The 21,725-nt window shown below is 44.5% G+C and overlaps 1 protein-coding gene across 2 annotated transcripts; it reads right to left on the bottom strand.

Moving 5' to 3' along the window:
- Window positions 1-265: 265 nt before the first annotated feature.
- Window positions 266-20,689, bottom strand: TBC1D25 (TBC1 domain family member 25). 2 transcript variants are annotated; one of them, XM_056538095.1, is made up of 8 exons: window positions 20,346-20,689; window positions 17,792-17,901; window positions 17,191-17,342; window positions 16,874-16,995; window positions 16,586-16,774; window positions 9,882-11,930; window positions 4,112-4,157; window positions 266-622 (listed from the first exon to the last, which is right to left on the bottom strand). In XM_056538095.1, exons 1-6 carry the CDS (start codon window positions 20,463-20,465, stop codon window positions 10,473-10,475), a joined length of 2,151 nt encoding a protein of 716 aa, XP_056394070.1. In that variant the 5' UTR covers window positions 20,466-20,689; the 3' UTR covers window positions 266-622; window positions 4,112-4,157; window positions 9,882-10,472. The 2 variants fall into 2 exon arrangements, with proteins under 2 accessions (XP_056394070.1, XP_056394071.1); XM_056538096.1 differs by having other exon boundaries at window positions 10,348-11,930.
- Between the last annotated feature and the right edge of the window lie 1,036 nt (window positions 20,690-21,725).

Genomic DNA, 21,725 nt, shown 5'->3' with positions numbered 1-21,725 from the left:
CCGCCATATGGTTCTATATTAAAGGGCATATATGCTGTGTGCCGCCATATGGTTCCATATTAAAGGGCATATTAAACAGCTCCGTAATAGGACATCTAATGTAACATACCAAGTCATAGAGGGGCATTCCTGCAAAATTACATTTCTGTACAACTCTGTATATCTGTGTTTTATTGTATGGACCGGTCAGCTCACATGTACTGTACATCGCTGCGGAATAGGTCAGTGCTATGTGAGCGAAACAAATAATGACACAGTATTAAGCCTCATTAATAATATTTATTTACATAATAAGGTCACAAAAACAGAGCTTATATTTCATAGGCATATCCCTGTAAGGCGCGCAGTGTCCAGCAATACTAAACTCATTTCATGTATTTATTTTATAATGGAGTGATCGCATTCCCGGGAGTCTCTCCCCATTCATCCTGAATCGGCCGGATGGTGACACATGGACACCGCGTGATGGCGATACACGGACGCTCATTGTCCCGCGGGTGCTGAATGTTCTCGACTGTAAAGGGTAAAGAGCATGGTGTTCTTGTGCCACATCTGCTATTAACATAAATCAAAATGAAGGTCGAACCTGGTTATGTTACATACCAGACCTGCGGGAAGAATACTGGGTAAAGGAGGAGAGATATTAAAAATTCTAAGTAATATTGATTTAGCCAACACTTTTACATTTTGTGCATTCACCAGAAGCCAAGTCTGTTGCAAAACTACAACTCCCAGCATGTCCGGACAGCCAACGGCTGTCCGGGCATGCTGGGAGTTGTAGTTTTGCAACATCTGCAAGGTGTCCTATACATGGACTGATAGTAAGAGGTCCGTCTACTAATATAGGATACATTGTTCTACCATTCTCCTTATAGCTAATCATATCATGCAGGGGGGCCATATTGGTGCAGCCCATTAAACATTGAGGGCCCAATGCTAGCAAAGGGGCCAAAAGAAATGCTATCTTCCCTAATGGCTACATGAGGGGACATCTAGGCTACGGGCACTGCCGGGCCATTCAGTTCCTGTCAAAAGTAACAAATAACTACATGGGAGGCCATTCCGCACCTTTATAACTGTCCCTATGGTAAGTCCATGGTTCCCGTTGGTTACTATGGGAAACAAGGTTTTCTGTGTTAAAGGGGGTTTGTCCGGCGACAGAATCATAGGGTGTCAAAATGTATTCTAAAGCAACTTACTAATATAATTATATTATCCAAAGTGAACAGATCATTCATTTCAGCTGTGGTTTCTTCCTGTAAGCTGTGACACAGCGTCACAGCCTGAGCAGCAGCTCTGTCCCTACTCCCTAGTGTCAGTACGGACCGCAGTGATGTGAAGAGGAGGGCTGGTTTTACTGTTCATAAGCTTTACGGCAACAGGGAGACGTTTTCGTCAGCTGCAGTGCTGACACTAGGGGAAAGGAGGAGGGGGGAGACGGAGCTGCTGCTCAGGCTGTGACGTGACATCACAGTTTACAGGATGAAACCACAGCTGAAATGAATGATCTGTTAAAGGAATACTGTAGTGCAAAATAACTTGTCCCCTATCTGACCCCCCCACGATCTCCTGTACAGGGCCCCGGCAGTAAGGGGGCGTGTCCATCCCCAGCATGACATGGTGGTCGACAAACCCCACCATGTATCCCATAGAGATACTTGGAGGGGGCGTGTAAGCCGCCGCGTCATGTGGGGACAGAACGCTCCCTTCAAGCCCCGTACAGCCCCAGCAGTTGGACCCCCGCGATCTATAATTCATATATGTTATTTTGCACTACATTATTCCTTTAACTTCGGATTATAACATTATATTAGTAAGTTGCTTTATTATACATTTTGACACCATGCACACTTGTTTCTGTTGCCGGACAACCATTTAAGATCACAGGTCATGTACAGGTTTATAGTACACGAGCACGCCGAGGCGTAACGTTACATCTGGGTTTATAGCACCAGGAATAAATCTTGTGGCTAATTCTTATCTGTTGATGGCCGATCAATACATAGTTGTATCTTTTGGCACCAAGCAGTCCAAGCATTGCAAACTAGACCGGACAAACGTGAAATGCAATGGACACATAATCATCTGGTACAGAATATCTGTGGCTCTGCAGATTATGGAAAACTACACGACCCAGCATGGCCTTGTAGAAGCAGGCAGCCAGATTAATAGTTGTACCAGATCTTTGTGCGTGATCTACCCAGATCTCAATGTAGCCCTCACCAGGTAAACTGCTTTTTACATGGCTACAAACCTGTAGGCTGTGTTCACACTCAGCATTTTCTTGGCAGTACCATTGTGGTGCCATGTGCGTTTTGCCCAGTTTTACAGGAAATGGTTGAAATCACAGTAAAAATGGGACGTTTTATGGCTAACTGCATAATCGATGTAAAATGTATAATTTTTTTTTACTGCAAGTTCGGTCATTTGCAGCTAAAAGGCAATGGTATCACAAAGTGGTGACGCAACGGGTGAACACAGCCTTAAAGGGGTACTACGCTGCTCAGCGTTCAGAACAAAATGTTGATGCCGGGGGCTCATGACATCGCGGCCCAGCCCCGTCGTACCATCATGCCCCGCCCCCTCAATGCAAGTCTATGGGGAGGGAGCGTGATGGGCCTCACACTCCCTCTTATAGACTTGCATTGAGGGGGCGGGGCATGGCGTTACGAGGGGGCGTGGCTGTGACGTTACGAGCCCACGGCGCCAGCTCTAAGAGTTCATCCGAACACTGAGCAGCGGAGTACCCCTTTAACCAACAAAGCAAGGTTCAGTAGCCTCTGCTGGGCATAAGACCTGGGCTGCACCAAGACTTTTCTGTAACCAGATTTTGAGTCACACAGCAGCAATCTAGGATTAGAAAAACATAGCTAGTTTTTCCAAAAAACAGCACCACCCCTGTCCTTAGGTATTATGTAGTACTGCGGCTCAGTTCTATTAAAATAAATAGAGCCACCTTGTAATACCACACGCAACCTAAGCACAGGTGTGGCGCTGTTTTTTGGAAGAAATCTGGTTGGTTCTTGTATACCTGGATAACCTCTTTAAAGGGGTATTCCAGGCAAAAACTTTCTGGCTCCAGAAAGTTAAACAGATTTGTAAATTACTTCTATTAAAAAAATCTTAATCCTTTCAGTAATTATCAGCTGCTGAAGTGGAGTTGTTGTTTTCTGTCTGACAACAGTGCTCTCTGCTGACATCTCTGCTTGTCTCGGGAACTGCACAGAGTAGAAGAGGTTTGCTATGGGGATTTGCTTCTAAACTGGGCGGTTCCCGAGACACGTGTCATCAGAGAGCACTTAGACAGAAAAGAACAACTCAACTTCATCAGCTCATAAGTACTGAAAGGATTAAGATTTTTTAATAGAAGTAATTTACAAATCTGTTTAACTTTCTGGAGCCAGTTGACATATATAAAAAAAAGTTTTTTCCTGGATAACCCCTTTAACTACAAAGTGACAGCCGCAGTCCACAGGAGTGCATACAACCCTAGTGATTTTCTGTAGACCGCAACTGTGGCTTGTTAGTTACAGTGGCCTCCAAAGATTGTGTTCTGTGCCAAGACCCAGTGTGGACTGTGTCTCTCCATGCCAGTGTTTCCCAACCAGGGTGCCTCCAGCTGTTGCAAAACTACAACTTCCAGCATGCCCGGACAGCCGTTGGCTGTCCGGGCATGCTGGGAGTTGTAGTTTTGCAACAGCTGGAGGCACCCTGGTTGGGAAACACTGATCAAAAAAAGCAGTGTACAGTCATTTACAAGTAGTGAATCCAAAACAGGTAGTGTTTAATACATTGGAGAATGCAAGACATAAGGGGCAGCAATGCATTCTCCATGTGCCCATTGGCATTTCTCCATGTGCCCATTGACTTCAATAATAAATCAGTATCTGAGAAGCTCTATGGAGACTCTTTCGGGACACGAGGCTCCTGATAAATCAAAAAGGAGAACGACTTTAACCTCCGTCCCCTTGGCGCGGTGTCCCCCGAACTGTGCCTCTTTTACCTGTTGCAAAACTACAACTCCCAGCATGCCTTGACGGCTACTGGGAGTCGCAGTTACAGGTTGGAGATCACAGCATTAATGGAACATATATTGAGGAATAATGTTTACCTCATAGCACAATCCCTTGTAGAATCCTATAGTTTGACATTTGCATCTATAATAAAAAATAAAAATAAAGACACATTCTTTGGCATAAACCAATAAAAACAGAAGAAAAAGCAGCAACATAACCAAATATAAAAGTACAAATACATAATAAATACGGGGCACAAGGCCCATGTGCAAATATGGAATGAAATCAACATTATAGGGACTATATATACCCCTGTCCCATTGAAGCCCATGGTTTTCAGGCGGCACCGGGGTTACCATAAGGCAGTGTTCCCAAACATGGGGCTCTCCAGCTGTTGCCAAACTACAACCCCCATCACGTCCTGACCACCGACTGCTGTCAGGTCATTGCAACAGCTGGAAAGCCGCGGGTTGTGCCGCACGTCATAAGGGAATGCATAGGACCCTTTGAATATTCCATCATTTCAAAACTCTTTAAAGGGGTACTCCACTAAAAAAAAAAAAAAAAAAAAAAAAAAAAAACATTTTAATCAACTGGTGCCAGAAAGTTAAACAGATTTGTAAATGACTCCTATTTATGAATTTTAATCCTTCCAATACTTACCAGCTGCTATGTGCTCCACAGGAAGTTCTTTTCTTTTTGAAACTCCTTTATGTTTGACTACAGTGCTCTCTGCTGACACCTCTGTCCATTTTTAGGAACTGTCCAGAGCAGGAGCGGTTTTCTATGGGGATTTGCTTCTACTATGGACAGTTCCTAAAATGGAAAAAGGTGTCAGCAGAGAGCACTGTGGTCAGACAGAAAGGAAATAAAAAAAAAGATCTTTCTGTGGAGCATACAGCAGCTGATAAGTACTGGAAGGATTAAGATTTTTTAATAGAAGTAATTTACAAATCTGTTTAACTTTCTGGCACCAGTTGATTTAAATAAAAAATAAAAATAAAAGTTTTGCAGGGGAGTACCCCTTTAACATTGCTCCCTGGCTATAAAGCAATATTCCCCGCTATGTTGTACAGTACCGGGTAGTTATCTAGATAAAACACAATTTGTTCTTTATGGAAAGGCCCAGTCATGGCGGATTCTTTGTACCAGGGCCTGGGACCGATCCTACAGCCTATCTGTGCTTTCTAGATTCTGTTTTTCGGTTTATTGTGAGATTACAGACACTATAAATAATATACAGTATTGACGATATTACAAAGTCTATACAATGCTAAACGGATGAAATGTTAAGACATATTGTCCGCTCTGACCTATTCTACATTAATCACTGTTCCCAGCCAGTGTCCATTACAGTCTGTTAAACTACAACTCCCAGCATGATGAGAGTTGTAGTTTTGTGACAGCTGGGGATCACTATCATAAAGCAGTATTTTTTACAACCAAGGTGCCTCCAGCTGTTGCAAAACTACAACTCCCAGCATGCCCGACAGCCTTCGGCTGTCTGGGCATGCTGGAAGTTGTAGTTTTGCAACAGCTGGAGGCACCATAATAAGGGAAACACTGACATACAGGGTTAAAAACAAAACTCATACTCCATTTTTCCTATAATCAGGTGCATTGGTCACAAGCAATAAGTCACTATTTAAACTCATCGGAACCTTAAAGGGGTACTCCGGTGGAAAATAATTTATTCTAAATCAAATGGTGCCAGAAAGTTATACAGATTTGTAAATCACTTCTGTTAAACAATCTTTACCCTTCTAGTACTTATTAGCTGCTGTATGCTCCAGAGAAAGTTATACAGATTTGTAAATTACTTCTATTAAACAATCTTTACCCTTCCAGTACTTATCAGCTGCTGTATACTACAGAGGAAGTTCTTTTCTTTTTGAATTTCTTTTCTGTCTGACCACAGTGCTCTCTGCTGACACCTCTGTCCATTTTAGGAACTGTCCAGAGAACATGCAAATCCCCCATAGCAAACCTATCCTGCTCTGGACAGTTCCTGACACGGACAGAGGTGTCAGCAGAGAGCACTGTGGTCAGACAGAAAATAAATTCAAAAATAAAAGAACTTCCTCTGTAGTATACAGCAGCTGATAAGTACTGGAAGGATTACGAATTTTTAACAGAAGTAATTTACAAATCTATTTAACTTTCTGGCATCAGTTGATTTAAAATAAATAGTTTTACACCGGAGTACCCCTTTAAGGCTAAATGGATGAAATGTAACACACATTGTCGGCTCTGATCTATTCTACGTTTATCACTGTTCCCAGGCTGGTAGAGAGTGTCCATTACAGTCTATGTAAACCTGTGGCCGTCTCCAGCTAATAAACTACAACTCCCAGCATAATGGGAGCTGAAGTTTTGCAACAGTTTGGGGATCAGTGTCATAAAGCAGTGTTTTCACAAGCAGGGTGCCTCCAGCTGTTGCAAAACTACAACTCCCAGCATGCCCGGACAGCCTTCGGCTGTCCGGGCATGCTGGGAGTTGTAGTTTTGCAACAGCTGGAGGCACCCTGGTAAGGGAAACACTGACATACAGGATTAAAAACCTCATGCTCCACTTTCCCTATAATCGGTTGCATTGGTCACAAGCAAGAAGTCACAATGTAAAGACATAATAACCTGAAACCCTCTCATGGGAACCTTAAAAGTGCTCAACGTGAGGGCACAACTACCCCCATGACGGATAACCCCTTTTTGTATGGGAACCTATAAAAGAGGTTATTCAGGATAAGTAAAAACACAAATTTCTAGAAACAGCACCATTCTTGTCCTCAGGTTGCGTGTGGTATTGCAGCTCAGTCCCATTAAAGTGAGTGTAGCCAAGCTGCAATACCACACACAACCTGAGGAGAAGTGTGGCGCAGGTTCCAAAAGAAAGCAAATTACTTATCCCTACGAATTATACCTGACCCATTACTAGTGACATTACTTAGACCCTGTGAGCAAAGACACCATTGGGCCCGTGTAAAAGCTCTATATAATCCAAGAATATTCTGACTCAATGATGCAATAGGTTACTGTTCCCAATTCTGTAAATCCAGCGTTGGCATTAGCCACAACCTGCAGAAGCTCCTTCCATGCCGCAGTGTTTAGAGTCCCGTTTGTTTGTGGCATTGTATCTTGATAAAGATGTCAGCTATTTATTGATTTTTTTGCAGCGTTTTTTTTTTTACCAAAAAATAAAACTCTGAGCTAAAACATGCTAAAAAAAACAGCATATGATGGGGGCTGTAAAAACAAAAAAGTAAAAAAAAAAAGAAAGAAAAAAAACTGAATATACTGTAATCCCTTCCAAACTCAAAACCTGTACTCTGGCTCCCCCTAGTGTTCACTTCTGTAACTGACTGACAGAAAAGCTCTTTAAAACCTTATAGTTCATCTATCTGGAATAAACTATCCTAGACAAAGGGGGGAATTGTTTTACTTGGCAAAACACCTTTAAAAAAGGCAGAACAGGCCTAGAAATATGACTGACCGGACATTGGTAGTAACTGTTTTAGGGGCTATAATGCACATAATACTGCAGCGGAGCCCAGGCCTAAGGGGGAAACATGGAGGCATTAAAGGGGAGTACCCGGTGGAAAACTTTTTTTTAATTTTATTTATATATTTATTAATTTTTTTTTATCATCAACTGGTGCCAGAAAGTTAAGCAGATTTGTAAATGACTTCTATTAAAAAAATCTTTACCTTTCCAGTACTTTTTAGCAGCTGTATGCTACAGAGGAAATTCTTTTCTTTTTGAACTTTTTTTGTCTTGTCCACAGTGCTCTCTGCTGACACCTGATGCCCGTATCAGGAACTGTCCAGAGCAGGAGAAAATCCCCATAGTAAACCTATGCTGCTTTGGACAGTTCCTGACACGGACAGAGGTGCCAGCAGAGAGCACTGTGGACAAGATATAAAAGAAATTAAAAAAGAAAAGAATTTCCTCTGTAGCATACAGCTGCTAAAAAGTACTGGAAGGGTAAATATTTTTTAATAAAAAGTCATTTACAAATCTGTTTCAACTTTCTGGCACCAGTTGATGTAAAAATAAATAAATAAATAAATAAAATAAAAATAGTTTTCCACCGGAGTACCCCTTTAAAGGTCATCTGGTGGATGTGCAGGACACTGTCTTCTTCCTGAATCCTATAGCTGTAACATGACTGATCATAAGGCCACACTATGGAAAACATAGTAATATAATGACATAACTTGTATAAACTTACACATATAGCTACTATATATGCAGGTTTATCAGGTAACATCGCACCAACTGGATAATGTTCATGTCCAGGAATAGCCTATAGCATAGAGAAGGTGGTCCTCCAGAATTTCCCTATTTAATTTCCCTATTAATAGTATACAGTAGTGGTCTGAAAACTGTGGATCTCCAGCTGTTGCAAAACTACAACTCCTAGCATGCCCGGACAGCCAACGGCTGTCCGGGCATGCTAGGAGTTGTAGTTTTGCAACAGCTGGAGGTATACAGTTTGCAGACCTAAGATATACCGCTCAACCCTGTTGCTCAACGCAAATGTTTCCTTCTGCCACTGTATCTACAAGGTGAAAGGGTCCCGGGCAGAGAATCTGATGGTAAGAAGTATGGATCCACACTCAATCGTGCGATTTTCCTACACATTGTTAGGGGGATTCTAGGTTAATACAGAACGGCTTCTCTGCGAGTAAACCTGTCCTGTACCATATTATATTGACAAACCATTGAAATAAATGGATACCGTGCAATGCCTCATTTCCCCTGTGGGGGCGCTGCATCGAAAACTCAACACTTACTGTCCGGTTTTCCCAAATATTAAAGCCGATTAATGTCGGGCACTTAGTGCTGTTAAGACCCTTTGAGCAAATAGGGGGTTACTTAAAGGGGTTATCCAGGCCAAACCTTTTTTTTTCTATATCAACTGGCTCCGGAAAGTTAAACAGATTTGTAAATTACTTATATTAAAAAATCTTAATCCTTCCAATAGTTATTAGCTTCTGAAGTTGAGTTGTTGTTTTCTGTCCAACTGCTCTCTGATGACTCACGTCCCGGGAGCTGTGCAGTTCCTACGGGGATATTCTTCCATCATGCACAGCTCCTGGGACGTGACATCATCATTGAGCAGTTAGACAGAAAACTTCAGACGCTAATAACTATTGGAAGGATTAAGATTTTTTAAATAGAAGTAATTTACAAATCTGTTTAACTTTCCGGAGCCAGTTGATATATATATATATATATATATATATATATATATATATATATATATATATATATATATATATAAAAGGTTTTGCCTGGAATACCCCTTTAAAGTGTAAAACTAGGAGGCCTGGGTGATCGTTTCAAGCTCAGACAGAGCTTAAGGACTCTGCATTTAAAAATATAAATAAAAAGATTCATAAAAAAAATGTAAATAAAATAAATATATATATTTTATAATAATTATACTATATATATATATATATATATATAATTAATATATAGTATATATATATATTTTTAATATATATAATTAATATAATATATATATAATTAATATATAGTATATATATATATATATATATATATATTAATATATAAATATATAATTAATATATATATATATATATATATATATATATAATGAATATAATATATATATATATTGTAATATATAGTCATAGCACTGCACCAAAGGCTGAAGAATTCATACAGTAAAAATACTAAGACTTATTTTTCGCAATCAACACCCTTATGCTAACCAATGTATAGAGTAACTACAGGCTGGGAATGATACTACTACGACAGGGCTTCCCCTACCCACCTGCCACCATACTGTCCACAATCTAAACACCAAGGTCTATTCAGAGCAATCTATGTCTTACCTGGCGGCAAATGAGATGGGAGTCCATATAGTTTTAATGCTAATTCGTACATTGCCCTATGGTCCTAACATTACATTAAATGTATGGATATTACATTTCCCGGTTAGAGGATAGTCATTATAGCACAGTAAATATGACCCAAGTGTATTACATGAGATCGCAGCCCTAAATCTGAATCCTCTAATCCCTTTGTAACAATCTAAGATTTATATAACTTCTGACTTTGTTGAAACAATGTTACTATTTTTTTCTGCAACGAAAGGTAATAAGTTTACATTGTGTTTCCCAATCAAGAAGAAGGATACAAATAAATCACAAGTGTCTATGAATACAATTTCCTATCTGAACTATGTAACTGGAGGCCTGGGAAGACCAGAGGCTCAGTAAAAGGTTTGAAGCCTTTTGTATTGGAGAGTGCTATAAAACCGTCAAACCCGTAAAGTTTGTTCTTCTGATTGGACTTTACCATTTGATAGACTTGGACTGGCAGATCTGGATTTTCCACACAGGCCTCAAACTTAAGCGCTTCACCACAGCAACATAAAATGTCCTGACCGGCTGCTGAATTCAAGAAGGTGACGGAGTGAAGGGTCAGGAGGTGGAAGGCGATTCTGCGGCTGCCTCATCTCCTTCCTCTGAATCCCACACTTTGGACTGTAGGTAGTCAGCAAACAGAGCTTTAGCGCGGTGGAGAACGCGATTTAAGTTGTGCCTACGGACCAAGCGGTTAAAGTGCATTGCCAGCTCATCGTATCCCATGTTTTGTTTCATTATCTGCTCACGGTGCTCCAACAAGATAGAAAGACATAAAAAGAGCATGAAGGGGTTCCCACGGCCGAACTCCTGGGGTGGGGGTAAGCTGATGGGAGCTGGGGAACTGGCCGCAGTCTGCTCGGCTTCCAGCTGAGCCTCTCCTCCTTCATCCTTAGCAGCAGAGGTTGGCTCACTGGGGTCCGTCGTAGTAAGAGATGTGGGGCTCTGAGAAGTCGGGGTACAAGAGGTGAGTGAAGGAGCAGACAAAGAGCTGGTGACCCCCAGAGAGTCAGGAGGTCGAATCAGAGGCTCCTGCTCCCAAAACCGTTCTTCATCGTCTTCTTCTTGAGTGGACTGCCGAGCATGAATAACAGGGGTCATAGGCAGATCCTCACCTTCAAAGCTGGAGCCGCCATCATTAGCACCATAACACTTAAACTCTCCAAAACTTGGTTGTTTTAACATTGGGCACCTTACAGGTGATGATTCTTGCTCTCCATCAGGTTCTGTTTTCTCCATCATCATCTCTGGTTGTTCTGTCTCTGTGTCTACATTGGGTGTCGAAATCTCCTCCTCCCCTTCTGGGCTAAGTCCACGGTCTGGACGCATCATGTGCTTCCTCCGTGTGTTTTTTGGACATTCCCCCGGTGCACATGGTGGTCCGGTCAACTCAACTTCTTTTTCTGGAGGATCAGGAGGCAATGAGCTCCACATCACCTCCAGCATCCTCAGAGCATCCTCAAAAGCAAATTCCCTCTTGAGCTCCAGAAGCAGCCAGCGGTAGCAGAAGAACAGGTCATCTGCACCACGAGACATTAGGTAAGTGTTGAACTCTGGATCAGAGTACCGCAGGAGCAGCTTGAGATGTGCAAATTTCACAGACATGCATTCCCCATCCATGCGAAAGTTCCCTTCTAACCTTTTCATAATTCCACAAAAACAGATAAAAGCATGGGCTTCATTGTCCATCACAGCCAGGATGGGTGAGGCGATGTCACTCATGCCCTGGCAGTAAGACACCTGTGGGTGGGTAACGGCGTACGTGGTTAGCAAGTCATGCAAGGCTTGCAGGTGAGGGTTGTCCTCCGAACCTGAATAATAAGGATGGGTACGATCTGTGCGGAGGACGTCCTTCATGACATTGCCCTGGATGAACTCCAAGTCCTCTTGACTGCACCGTTCTCTCCACTCACTTTTTAGCTGGTAATACTCTCGGGTTTTAGCTTTCATGTAATCCATACGTTCCTGTCCTGTTAAACCATCTGGGTAGACGTTCAAGAGATAGCGCCAGACAACCTGGTAAAAGAGAAAATAGAGGAATACAGGAAAAACAGGGAATGGGAAATCCAAATCTATTAGAGGGCAGGGAAAACACACAAGAGGATGTATGTAATACTTGCAACATAATAGACTCCGTGCCCATCTACCATAGAGAGCACAACTATGTTACCCCAGTCTATGGCTAAACAGACACCACGAAAAAGACCAACTATTAATCTCTAGGAGGAAAATTGGTATTCTTACTGTTAATTCGTTTTCCATTAGTCCCTCATGATGGCACCACTGTAGTGACAGGAGCAGAGGGGTTAAAAAGCCCCTCTCCAGCCACACCAGGTAGGTGAACTACACCCAACACCAGTTAACAGGGAGGTAGTATAAGGCAGTGTCATCATGTAGAATTCGAATTAGCGGTAGGAATAGTTCTAGTTTATAAAATGGAGAAGAACTAAATACGTAGCTTAGAGTGGGATGACTGCTTGACGGACTATATCCGAATGAGTGATCATTAAAGGGGTACTCCCACTGAAAACAGGCCCTTTAATGATTACCTTTTAAATCAGCTGGTGCCAGAAAGTTAAACAGGTTTGTAAAATACTTCTATAAAAAAAATCTTAATCCTTCCAGCACTTTTTAGGGGCTGTATACTACAGAGGAAATGCTTTTCTTTTTGGATTTCTCGTCTGTCACAACCACAGTGCTCTCTGCTGACACCTCTGTCCATGTCAGGAACTGTCCAGAGCAGGTGAATTGCCCATAGCAAACATATGCCGCTCTGGACACACATATGCTGCTCTGGACAGTTACTAAAATAGACAGCAGAGGTCAGCAGAGAGCACTGTGGTCGTGAAACATGAGAAATCCAAAAAGAAAAGCATTTCCTCTGTAGTATACAGCCCCTAAAAAGTACTGGAAGGATTAAGATTTTTTTATAGAAGTAATTGACAAATCTGTTTAACTTTCTGGCATCACTGCTTTTCAAATCTGCTCTGGTGAAGCCTCTGCTCTTTCTGCCCACCAACCTTGTTGAACGAACCTTTATTCTTAATGGAGCTTTATTAAAGGGGTACTCCAGTGGAAACTTTTTTTTTTTTTTTTTTTTTAAATCAACCGGTGCCAGAAAGTTAAACAGATTTGTAAATTACTTCTATTTAAAAATCTCAATCCTTCCAGTACTTATCAGCTACTGTATGCTCCAAAGGAAGTTGTAATTATTTCCTGTCTGACCACAGTGCTCTCTGCTGACACCTCTGTCCCTGTCAGGAACTGTTCAGAGTACAAGCAAATCCCCATAGAAAACCTCTTCTGCTCTGGACAGCAGGAGTCCAAAGTCTGTGCAAGAGATGGGGGGGGGGGTAATGTGCTCTGGACAAGTAGGGAGACACCTAGTGGCAGCTTTTTTTAAACACAAATACAAAACAGAAAATTTCATTTTTCTTAAAGTACATTACAAAGAATTTTTATTTACCATAAGTAGTGCAATAGCAAAAATTAGTTTTAATGAGAGTGACCATTTAAGGAGTCCTTTTGCTCTATGATCCCCTGGAACGTGCAGCTGGGAGGAGTCCTCAAAGGGACTAGAGGTGCCGAAATGTCGATCTTAGGGATTTCACGCTCACAAGGAGCCTCTTTAAAAATTATTTTTTCTGGTTCCTTCCACTCTTCTAGAATGATTTGTTTGAGATTAGAATTAACGAAAAAAAACTACCTTTTTTATTTTTTTTATTTTTTTTGCTGTCAACTCTCTAAACATTTTGTCCTAAAAAGACCTAGTTAGTTTATCGTGTTGTTTATGGTGGTACAGATAACACAGAATAAGTATTGCCTGGATCAAAGTAAAGTTTTCTCTCTGGGTCATCGTCCTCTGATTGAACTATTTCCACCTTCTCTAACGCCATGTCGTAGGAATTGTGCTTCAGAGACATGTCTCCGGAATCCAGGGAGTAAATAACACTAGTAATAGGTTGGTTACACGGGGGACCGCTAGTACTAGCTTCAGTCGGAGGTCTATTAGACAAGGATAAATTTACTTTGCCACATAGAAGAGACTGTCTTCTATAAGGAACAACCTTTACTCCTTAGGAACTGAACCAATGCAAACAGCTTTTTCTTATATGTTTCTTCAAAGATGGTGAAACACATTATAGGCTTTTTTCTTAACATCAAAGTTTGTCTTTTGAGGAGTCTCTAGAGAGATTCCCTTCAGAACCAAACCAGCAGTAATATCTATTTACAGTGTTCGCCCTTGTTGAGGACTCTGCAGGGTCACATGACCACATATGCATCCCCCCCCCCCCCCCCCCCCCCCCCCCCCCAAGAGCCTCCTGTAGCCATAGAAAAGGGCAGGTTCAGAATGAGAAAGGGAACAGCCTCCCCCATCCACTGGACCATAGAGGATGACCCCAGGCAGGTGACGACCCCAGCCTGGAGTACTGGCACAACCTAGCCCTGTAGGAAATAGGACCCAAGGCCCGGATCAATCAAAGAGGCCTTAAAAGAACTGTTACTGCTGCTTCTGCACTAGCAGACCCTCTAAAACTAGTGGTCTTCAACCTGTGGACCTCCAGATGTTGCAAAACTACAACTCCCAGCATGCCCGGACAGCCGTTGGCTGTCCGGGCATGCTGGGAGTTGTAGTTTTGCAACATCTGGGAGGTCTGCAGGTTGAAGACCACTGCTCTAAACCCAGCCCTGTAGGGATAGGAGACACTGACATGTGGCTGGGGAGGGGCTACTTTTAACCTCTCCGTTCCTGTAGTGATGAGGGAGCACCCTCCAATCATGGTGCAGTCATGACGGAGGATCTCGTGCAAAATGTGATTCTTTCAAGAAATAAGCATCGCTTGTCAACCTCACCATTAAACCAGCCCCTTACTGACACCAATGTGTCATGAAGGACGAGTCTTCTAATTAATGTGTCACAAATACTTAAGACATTTGTGGGGTTTAGGTGGTTAAAAACCAACATAAAGAAAGTGGAAACAGATCCATTATCCTTCCAGTTTGTCAAGACAGAACTGGTAAAACAAGTGAAGCTGGACAAGATGTGCTTGCACAAAACCGCTGCTGACAGACAATGACTTTGCACAAGACGCTTTTTTTTATCAGATTAGGGAATGTGTGCAGTCATGTTTTTATTTTTTAACTTAAAGGACAACTGCAGTGGTAAACATTTATATATGCCCGTGCCCGGGCCTCAAAAATAAACAAAATAAACTCATAGATACCTTCCTACGAGCCCCCGTTGGTCCGGCACAGGCCTCACGGTCCGGCAGTGCTGACGTCATTCCACTTCCTGGGGACGGGGACGCCGCAGAGCCGTTGGCGTATCACCGGCCATACTGATGTCCCGCCCCGGTCGGTGATAGGCTGAGTCCACTGTCATGTAAGAAGCCGGCCAGAGCTCATTACATGACAGTGGGCTCAGCCTATCACCGACCGGGGCGGGACATCGCTACGACCGGTGATACGCCGACGGCTCTGCGGCGTCCCTGTCCCCAGGAAGTGGAATGACGTCAGCAGTGCCGGACCGTGAGGCCTGTGCCGGACCAACAGGGGCTCGTAGGAAGGTATGTATGAGTTTATTTTGTTTATTTTTGAGGCCCGGGCATATATAAATGTTTGCCATTGCAGTTGTCCTTTAACCAAACTGAAAACAACAAGACCATGTCTGTGTTCTCTAAAACAGTATAAGTGCCTCCTGTAAGTGTCTATAAACCCTTCCCAGACCCTGACATACAGTGGTCCCTCAACATACGATGGTAATTCGTTCCAAACGACCCATGGTTTTCCGAATCCATCGTATGTTGAGGGATTCGTGCAATGTAAAAAGTGCGTTTAATACTCACCTGTCCCCGCCGCTCCAGACCGCCTCCTCACCGCTCCCGATGCTGTCCCGCTGCTCCGGCGTCTTCTTCGGGATCCTCCGGCTTCTTCCGCATCTTCTCCAGTGTCCGGGCCTCGCTTTCTGGTGACGTTATTACGTTTTTGCGCCGGGACAGCGTGCGCAGCGACGTAATAACGATGCCGGAAAGCGAGGCCCAGACCCCGGAGAAGATGCAGAAGACGCCGGAGGATCGCGAAGTGGACCCGGAGCAGCGGGGATAGGTAAGTGAACCTGTCCAGGATGCTTACACTGCTATCCAACAGCAGCTTAAGCATTTTGCGCTGTCGGATAGCAGATAATGCGATGGCCCCGACATATAAAAGCATCGTATGTCGATGCTGACATCGACATGCGATGGCCTCTGAGAGGCCATCGTATGTCACTTTGATCATATGTCGGGGCCATCGCATGTCGGGGGGGTTACTGTACACGTAAATGACAGAATGTCTTAAGTGAAGGCACAATGCTGTACAGGTCCCTGAGCGATGACCACAGGAGTCCGGCAGGGACTGACAGCTGGACTTCCATTGTAACAGCTAGGATCAGAGACACCTCTGGTCCTCACCATTTAATCCCTTAGAAGCTACTGTCAATAACAAGTGCTGCCTCTAAGATGTTTGACAGGCAGTGTCCCTCCCCGCAAAAAAATTATAGAAACTAATCCATAAATCATTTGTGCTTCAACATGGTGCTAATGAAAAATACAAGTCACAAAAAAAGCCATTATAAAGCTACATCAGCCTAATTTAGACACATACAAAGTTATCAGCAGTGAATCATTTCCCACCTTTCTCAATGAAGGCTCAACACCTCCATGGTATATACGCAGGCGAAGCTCCTCAGGACGGGTCAGTTGTCCCTCGTGGTTCAAGTAGGTGTGGAATTCGACATCAGTCAGCGGTGGCTTGAAAGGCTTCACATCATCACCATAAGTCCAGCTCAGGGCTTGCTGCATCCTGGAGATTGTACGACCTACCTGTATACAGAAGAAGAATGTAAGTATTGTCAGTAATGACAACTGGATATACTGGATGTGACTGAATGGAAGATCATGTGATAGGAGACAGCGTCTTACCTGGGACAGGATAGACTGAGTGAATGGGAGAGCCGCGCTGAGCGTCCGCTTATCCACAAAGAACAAGTCTGTGCCAATGACATCCTTAGGGCTGATTATATCCCAGTCTTCCAGCAGCGGACCTAAGGAGATCAGATGGATGAATGATGAGAATATATATATATATATATATATATATATATATATATATTATATATTAAACCACACTGGCATTGCTTATTATGAAGTGATTATGATTGGGGCCCCCTCCTACAGACTGCACGTACTCTCCGAGTTCTTTCACGTACCTCCAGCTTAACCCAAGCATGATGACTTACTGTCCTCAGACGGCTTGATGTCAAGCTTCAGCTGAAGATACGGCTTGGACGCACTGGCAAACGCGGTTCCCAAGTCCCAGTCAGACATCAGGGAAAGGTAGATCTCATGTCCCTGCTTATCACGACCCAGGTAGCTGATTCCAAAGTTCTTCCTATGAACAATTTTACATGTGAAACATGTTTTCTGTATACATGTAAAATCAACACATACTTCACACGTACTTTGCTTCTGCTCCTTAGGCCGCTTTCACACTATAGAATTCTCCGTTTTAAAGGGGTACTCCGCTGCTCAGCGTTTGGTACACACTGTTCCGAACGCTGGAGCCGATGACGGGAGCTTGTGATGTCATAGCCCCACCCCCTCAATGCAAGTCTATGGGTGGGGGCGTGACGGCTGTCACGCCCCCTCCCATAGACTTGCATTGAGGGGGTGGGGTGTGATGTCATGAGGGGCGGGGCTATTAAGTCATGAGCTCCCGGCGCCCTCTCCAGCGTTCGGAACAGTTTGTTCCAAACACTGAGCAGCGGAGTATAACAGGGACCCGGCTCCACCATAGACAATGCAGAAGGGAAGGGGCTTAAATACAAAGCAGCAGCTCACCCATTCAGATCAAAGGCCCGGATCAGAATATGCTGAAGAACATCCAATGAGGTGATCTGGGGGTCCACAGCGAAGGAGCGAGACTCTGGCTGTAAGACCCCTTCACATTTCTAAAAGAGAAAATAAGGGGGAGAGTGAAGATGCTTGGAGCCGAACACAAGGATACATGGCAGCGATACTGTGATCATGGCAGCCAGTCTCATCACAGCGTTTCATGGTTTTTATGACCGTACTAAAACTTTTAAAGTTCTCACAATATTACAGACTGACTGACCTTCTAGTGGGTGACAGTGAATATACAGGTAGATAGCGCAGGTGATGGTGAATATACAGGTAGATAGCGCAGGTGATGGTGATGGTGAATATACAGGTAGATAGCGCAGGTGATGGTGACTATACAGGTAGATAGCGCAGGTGATGGTGACTATACAGGTAGATAGCGCAGGTGATGGTGACTATACAGGTAGATAGCGCAGGTGATGGTGACTATACAGGTAGATAGCGCAGGTGATGGTGACTATACAGGTAGATAGCGCAGGTGATGGTGACTATACAGGTAGATAGCGCAGGTGATGGTGACTATACAGGTAGATAGCGCAGGTGATGGTGACTATACAGGTAGATAGCGCAGGTGATGGTGAATATACAGGTAGATAGCGCAGGTGATGGTGACTATACAGGTAGATAGCGCAGGTGATGGTGACTATACAGGTAGATAGCGCAGGTGATGGTGACTATACAGGTAGATAGCGCAGGTGATGGTGAATATACAGGTAGATAGCGCAGGTGATGGTGACTATACAGGTAGATAGCGCAGGTGATGGTCAATATACAGGTAGATAGCGCAGGTGATGGTCAATATACAGGTAGATAGCGCAGGTGATGGTCAATATACAGGTAGATAGCGCAGGTGATGGTCAATATACAGGTAGATAGCGCAGGTGATGGTCAATATACAGGTAGATAGCGCAGGTGATGGTCAATATACAGGTAGATAGCGCAGGTGATGGTCAATATACAGGTAGATAGCGCAGGTGATGGTCAATATACAGGTAGATAGCGCAGGTGATGGTCAATATACAGGTAGATAGCGCAGGTGATGGTCAATATACAGGTAGATAGCGCAGGTGATGGTCAATATACAGGTAGATAGCGCAGGTGATGGTCAATATACAGGTAGATAGCGCAGGTGATGGTCAATATACAGGTAGATAGCGCAGGTGATGGTCAATATACAGGTAGATAGCGCAGGTGATGGTCAATATACAGGTAGATAGCGCAGGTGATGGTCAATATACAGGTAGATAGCGCAGGTGATGGTCAATATACAGGTAGATAGCGCAGGTGATGGTCAATATACAGGTAGATAGCTCAGGTGATGGTCAATATACAGGTAGATAGCGCAGGTGATGGTCAATATACAGGTAGATAGCGCAGGTGATGGTCAATATACAGGTAGATAGCGCAGGTGATGGTCAATATACAGGTAGATAGCGCAGGTGATGATGAATATGCAGGGGGTAGGGGGTACAGTACAGGGGGTGTAGGGGTACAGTACAGGAGGGTGGGGGTACAGTACAGGAGGGTGGGGGTACAGTACAGGAGGTAGGGGGTACAGTACAGGGGGTAGGGGGTACAGTACAGGGGGGTAGGGGGTACAGTACAGGGGGGTAGGGGGTACAGTACAGGGGGGTAGGGGTACAGTACAGGAGGGTAGGGGTACAGTACAGGAGGGTAGGGGGTACAGTACAGGGGGTAGGGGGTGCAGTACAGGGGGTGTGGGGTACAGTACAGGGGGTACAGTACAGGAGGGTAGGGGGTACAGTGCAGGAGGGTAGGGGGTACAGTACAGGAGGGTAGGGGGTACAGTACAGGAGGGTAGGGGTACAGTACAGGAGGGTAGGGGTACAGTACAGGAGGGTAGGGGGTACAGTACAGGAGGGTAGGGGGTACAGTACAGGAGGGTAGGGGTACAGTACAGGAGGGTAGGGGTACAGTACAGGAGGGTAGGGGGTACAGTACAGGAGGGTAGGGGGTACAGTGCAGGAGGGTAGGGGGTACAGTGCAGGAGGGTAGGGGGTACAGTACAGGAGGGTAGGGGGTACAGTACAGGAGGGTAGGGGGTACAGTACAGGAGGGTAGGGGGTACAGTACAGGAGGGTAGGGGTACAGTACAGGGGGTAGGGGGTACAGTACAGGGGGTAGGGGGTGCAGTACAGGGGGTGTGGGGTACAGTACAGGGGGTACAGTACAGGAGGGTAGGGGGTACAGTGCAGGAGGGTAGGGGGTACAGTACAGGAGGGTAGGGGGTACAGTACAGGAGGGTAGGGGGTACAGTACAGGAGGGTAGGGGGTACAGTACAGGAGGGTAGGGGGTACAGTGCAGGAGGGTAGGGGGTACAGTGCAGGAGGGTAGGGGTACAGTGCAGAGGGTGCAGAACACTGGGGAGGACAAATATGTAGGTGAACACTGACACATTACGTCATCGGGTTGTTCCCCATATATTACACGTCACAAACCAGAAAAGAAACGAACCCCGGCCCTCCGACTCACCCGGACCCTGACCCGCACCACCTCCCGTTCTTCCTCCTCCTCCATGTCCCGGGCTTCCCTCCACTGTTGTTTCTCCTCAATCTGGAGAACATCCGGGAATGACGTCATCTGTGTCGTCATCTGCAGACCGGTAAGATAGTGACGTACTGCTTTCTGCCACTAGAGCGTGCGCCTACAGCTGTCACGTGTCCTATCTACAGCCGCCATATTTGTGTATACAAAATGTCATTCAGTGTCTTTCTGAAGACTACGATAAAATGTCTCCGGTACTAGAGACACATATACGGCTGCTCCCCAGCGCCCCCTCCCCGCTCTGTAGACAGCTCTTACTCATTGTTTTGAATCCTGTCCTTCTTCCCCAGGTCCCTCCGCCTGATAAAGGGACAGAAATCTAATAAAATAGAGATCCCGCCTGCTCAGCCCTCATCCCTGTTATCCAGATCTATTCATGTAGTAAAATGCATTTATATCTGTCTATAAACACAATTCACTGTAATACACAACACAGGGGTGAGCTGCTATTTATATAAAAAAAAACAGCGCCACCCTAGTCCTTAGGTTTTGTGTGGTATTGCAGCTCAGTTCACTCAGCTCAGTGAATTAAGCCAAGTTGTAATACCACATACAACCTGATGACAGGTGTGGCGCTGATTCCACAATCACACTAAGTTAATTCTGCTTAATGGGGGAATTTATCAAGGGATTTACACAGCTTATTGTGTACATTTGTCCCACTTTTTGTGCGACTTTTAGTAGTACCCCGGCCTGCACAATTTCTCACCGAACAGATGTTTTACACAAGATCTGCTTTATACTTTGCAGTCGTCAGTGATTTATGACGTGCATCTTTTCTAAACAGAAATTCTGTGAGTAATCTGCTTGCAGCAGACTGTTATTGATCTTAATGGGGTACTCCGCTGCTCAGCGTTTGGAACAAACTGTTCCGAACGCTGGAGCCGGCAGCTCGTAACGTCATAGCCACACATCCTCATGATGTCACGCTCCACCCCCTCAATGCAAGTCTATGGGAGGGGGCATGACGGCTGTCACGCCCCCTCCCATAGACTTGCATTGAGGGGGGCGGGGTGTGACATCATAAGGAGGTGGGGCTATGACATCACAAGCTCCCGGCGCCGGCTCCAGCGTTCGGAACAGTTTGTTCCAAATGCTGAGCAGCGGAGTACCCCATTAGGGTATGTTCACACTGCGGAATTCTGGGAGTGAAATTCCCCACAGTGAACGTTTGAATGGATCTTCCGCGAGACCCGTTCACACTGCGGAATTTCAGCGGCGAACAATTCCGCCGATGAAATTGTTCAGCGCAAAGAAAGAACATGTTCATTCTTTGCGCTGAAGTCCGCGAGCACTGCATAGCCGTCA

Source organism: Hyla sarda, chromosome 9 (assembly GCF_029499605.1).
Source record: "Hyla sarda isolate aHylSar1 chromosome 9, aHylSar1.hap1, whole genome shotgun sequence".
Taxonomy (NCBI): domain Eukaryota; kingdom Metazoa; phylum Chordata; class Amphibia; order Anura; family Hylidae; genus Hyla; species Hyla sarda.
Note: the sequence above shows the minus strand (reverse complement) of the source record. Positions and strands in the feature narration are given on the sequence as shown.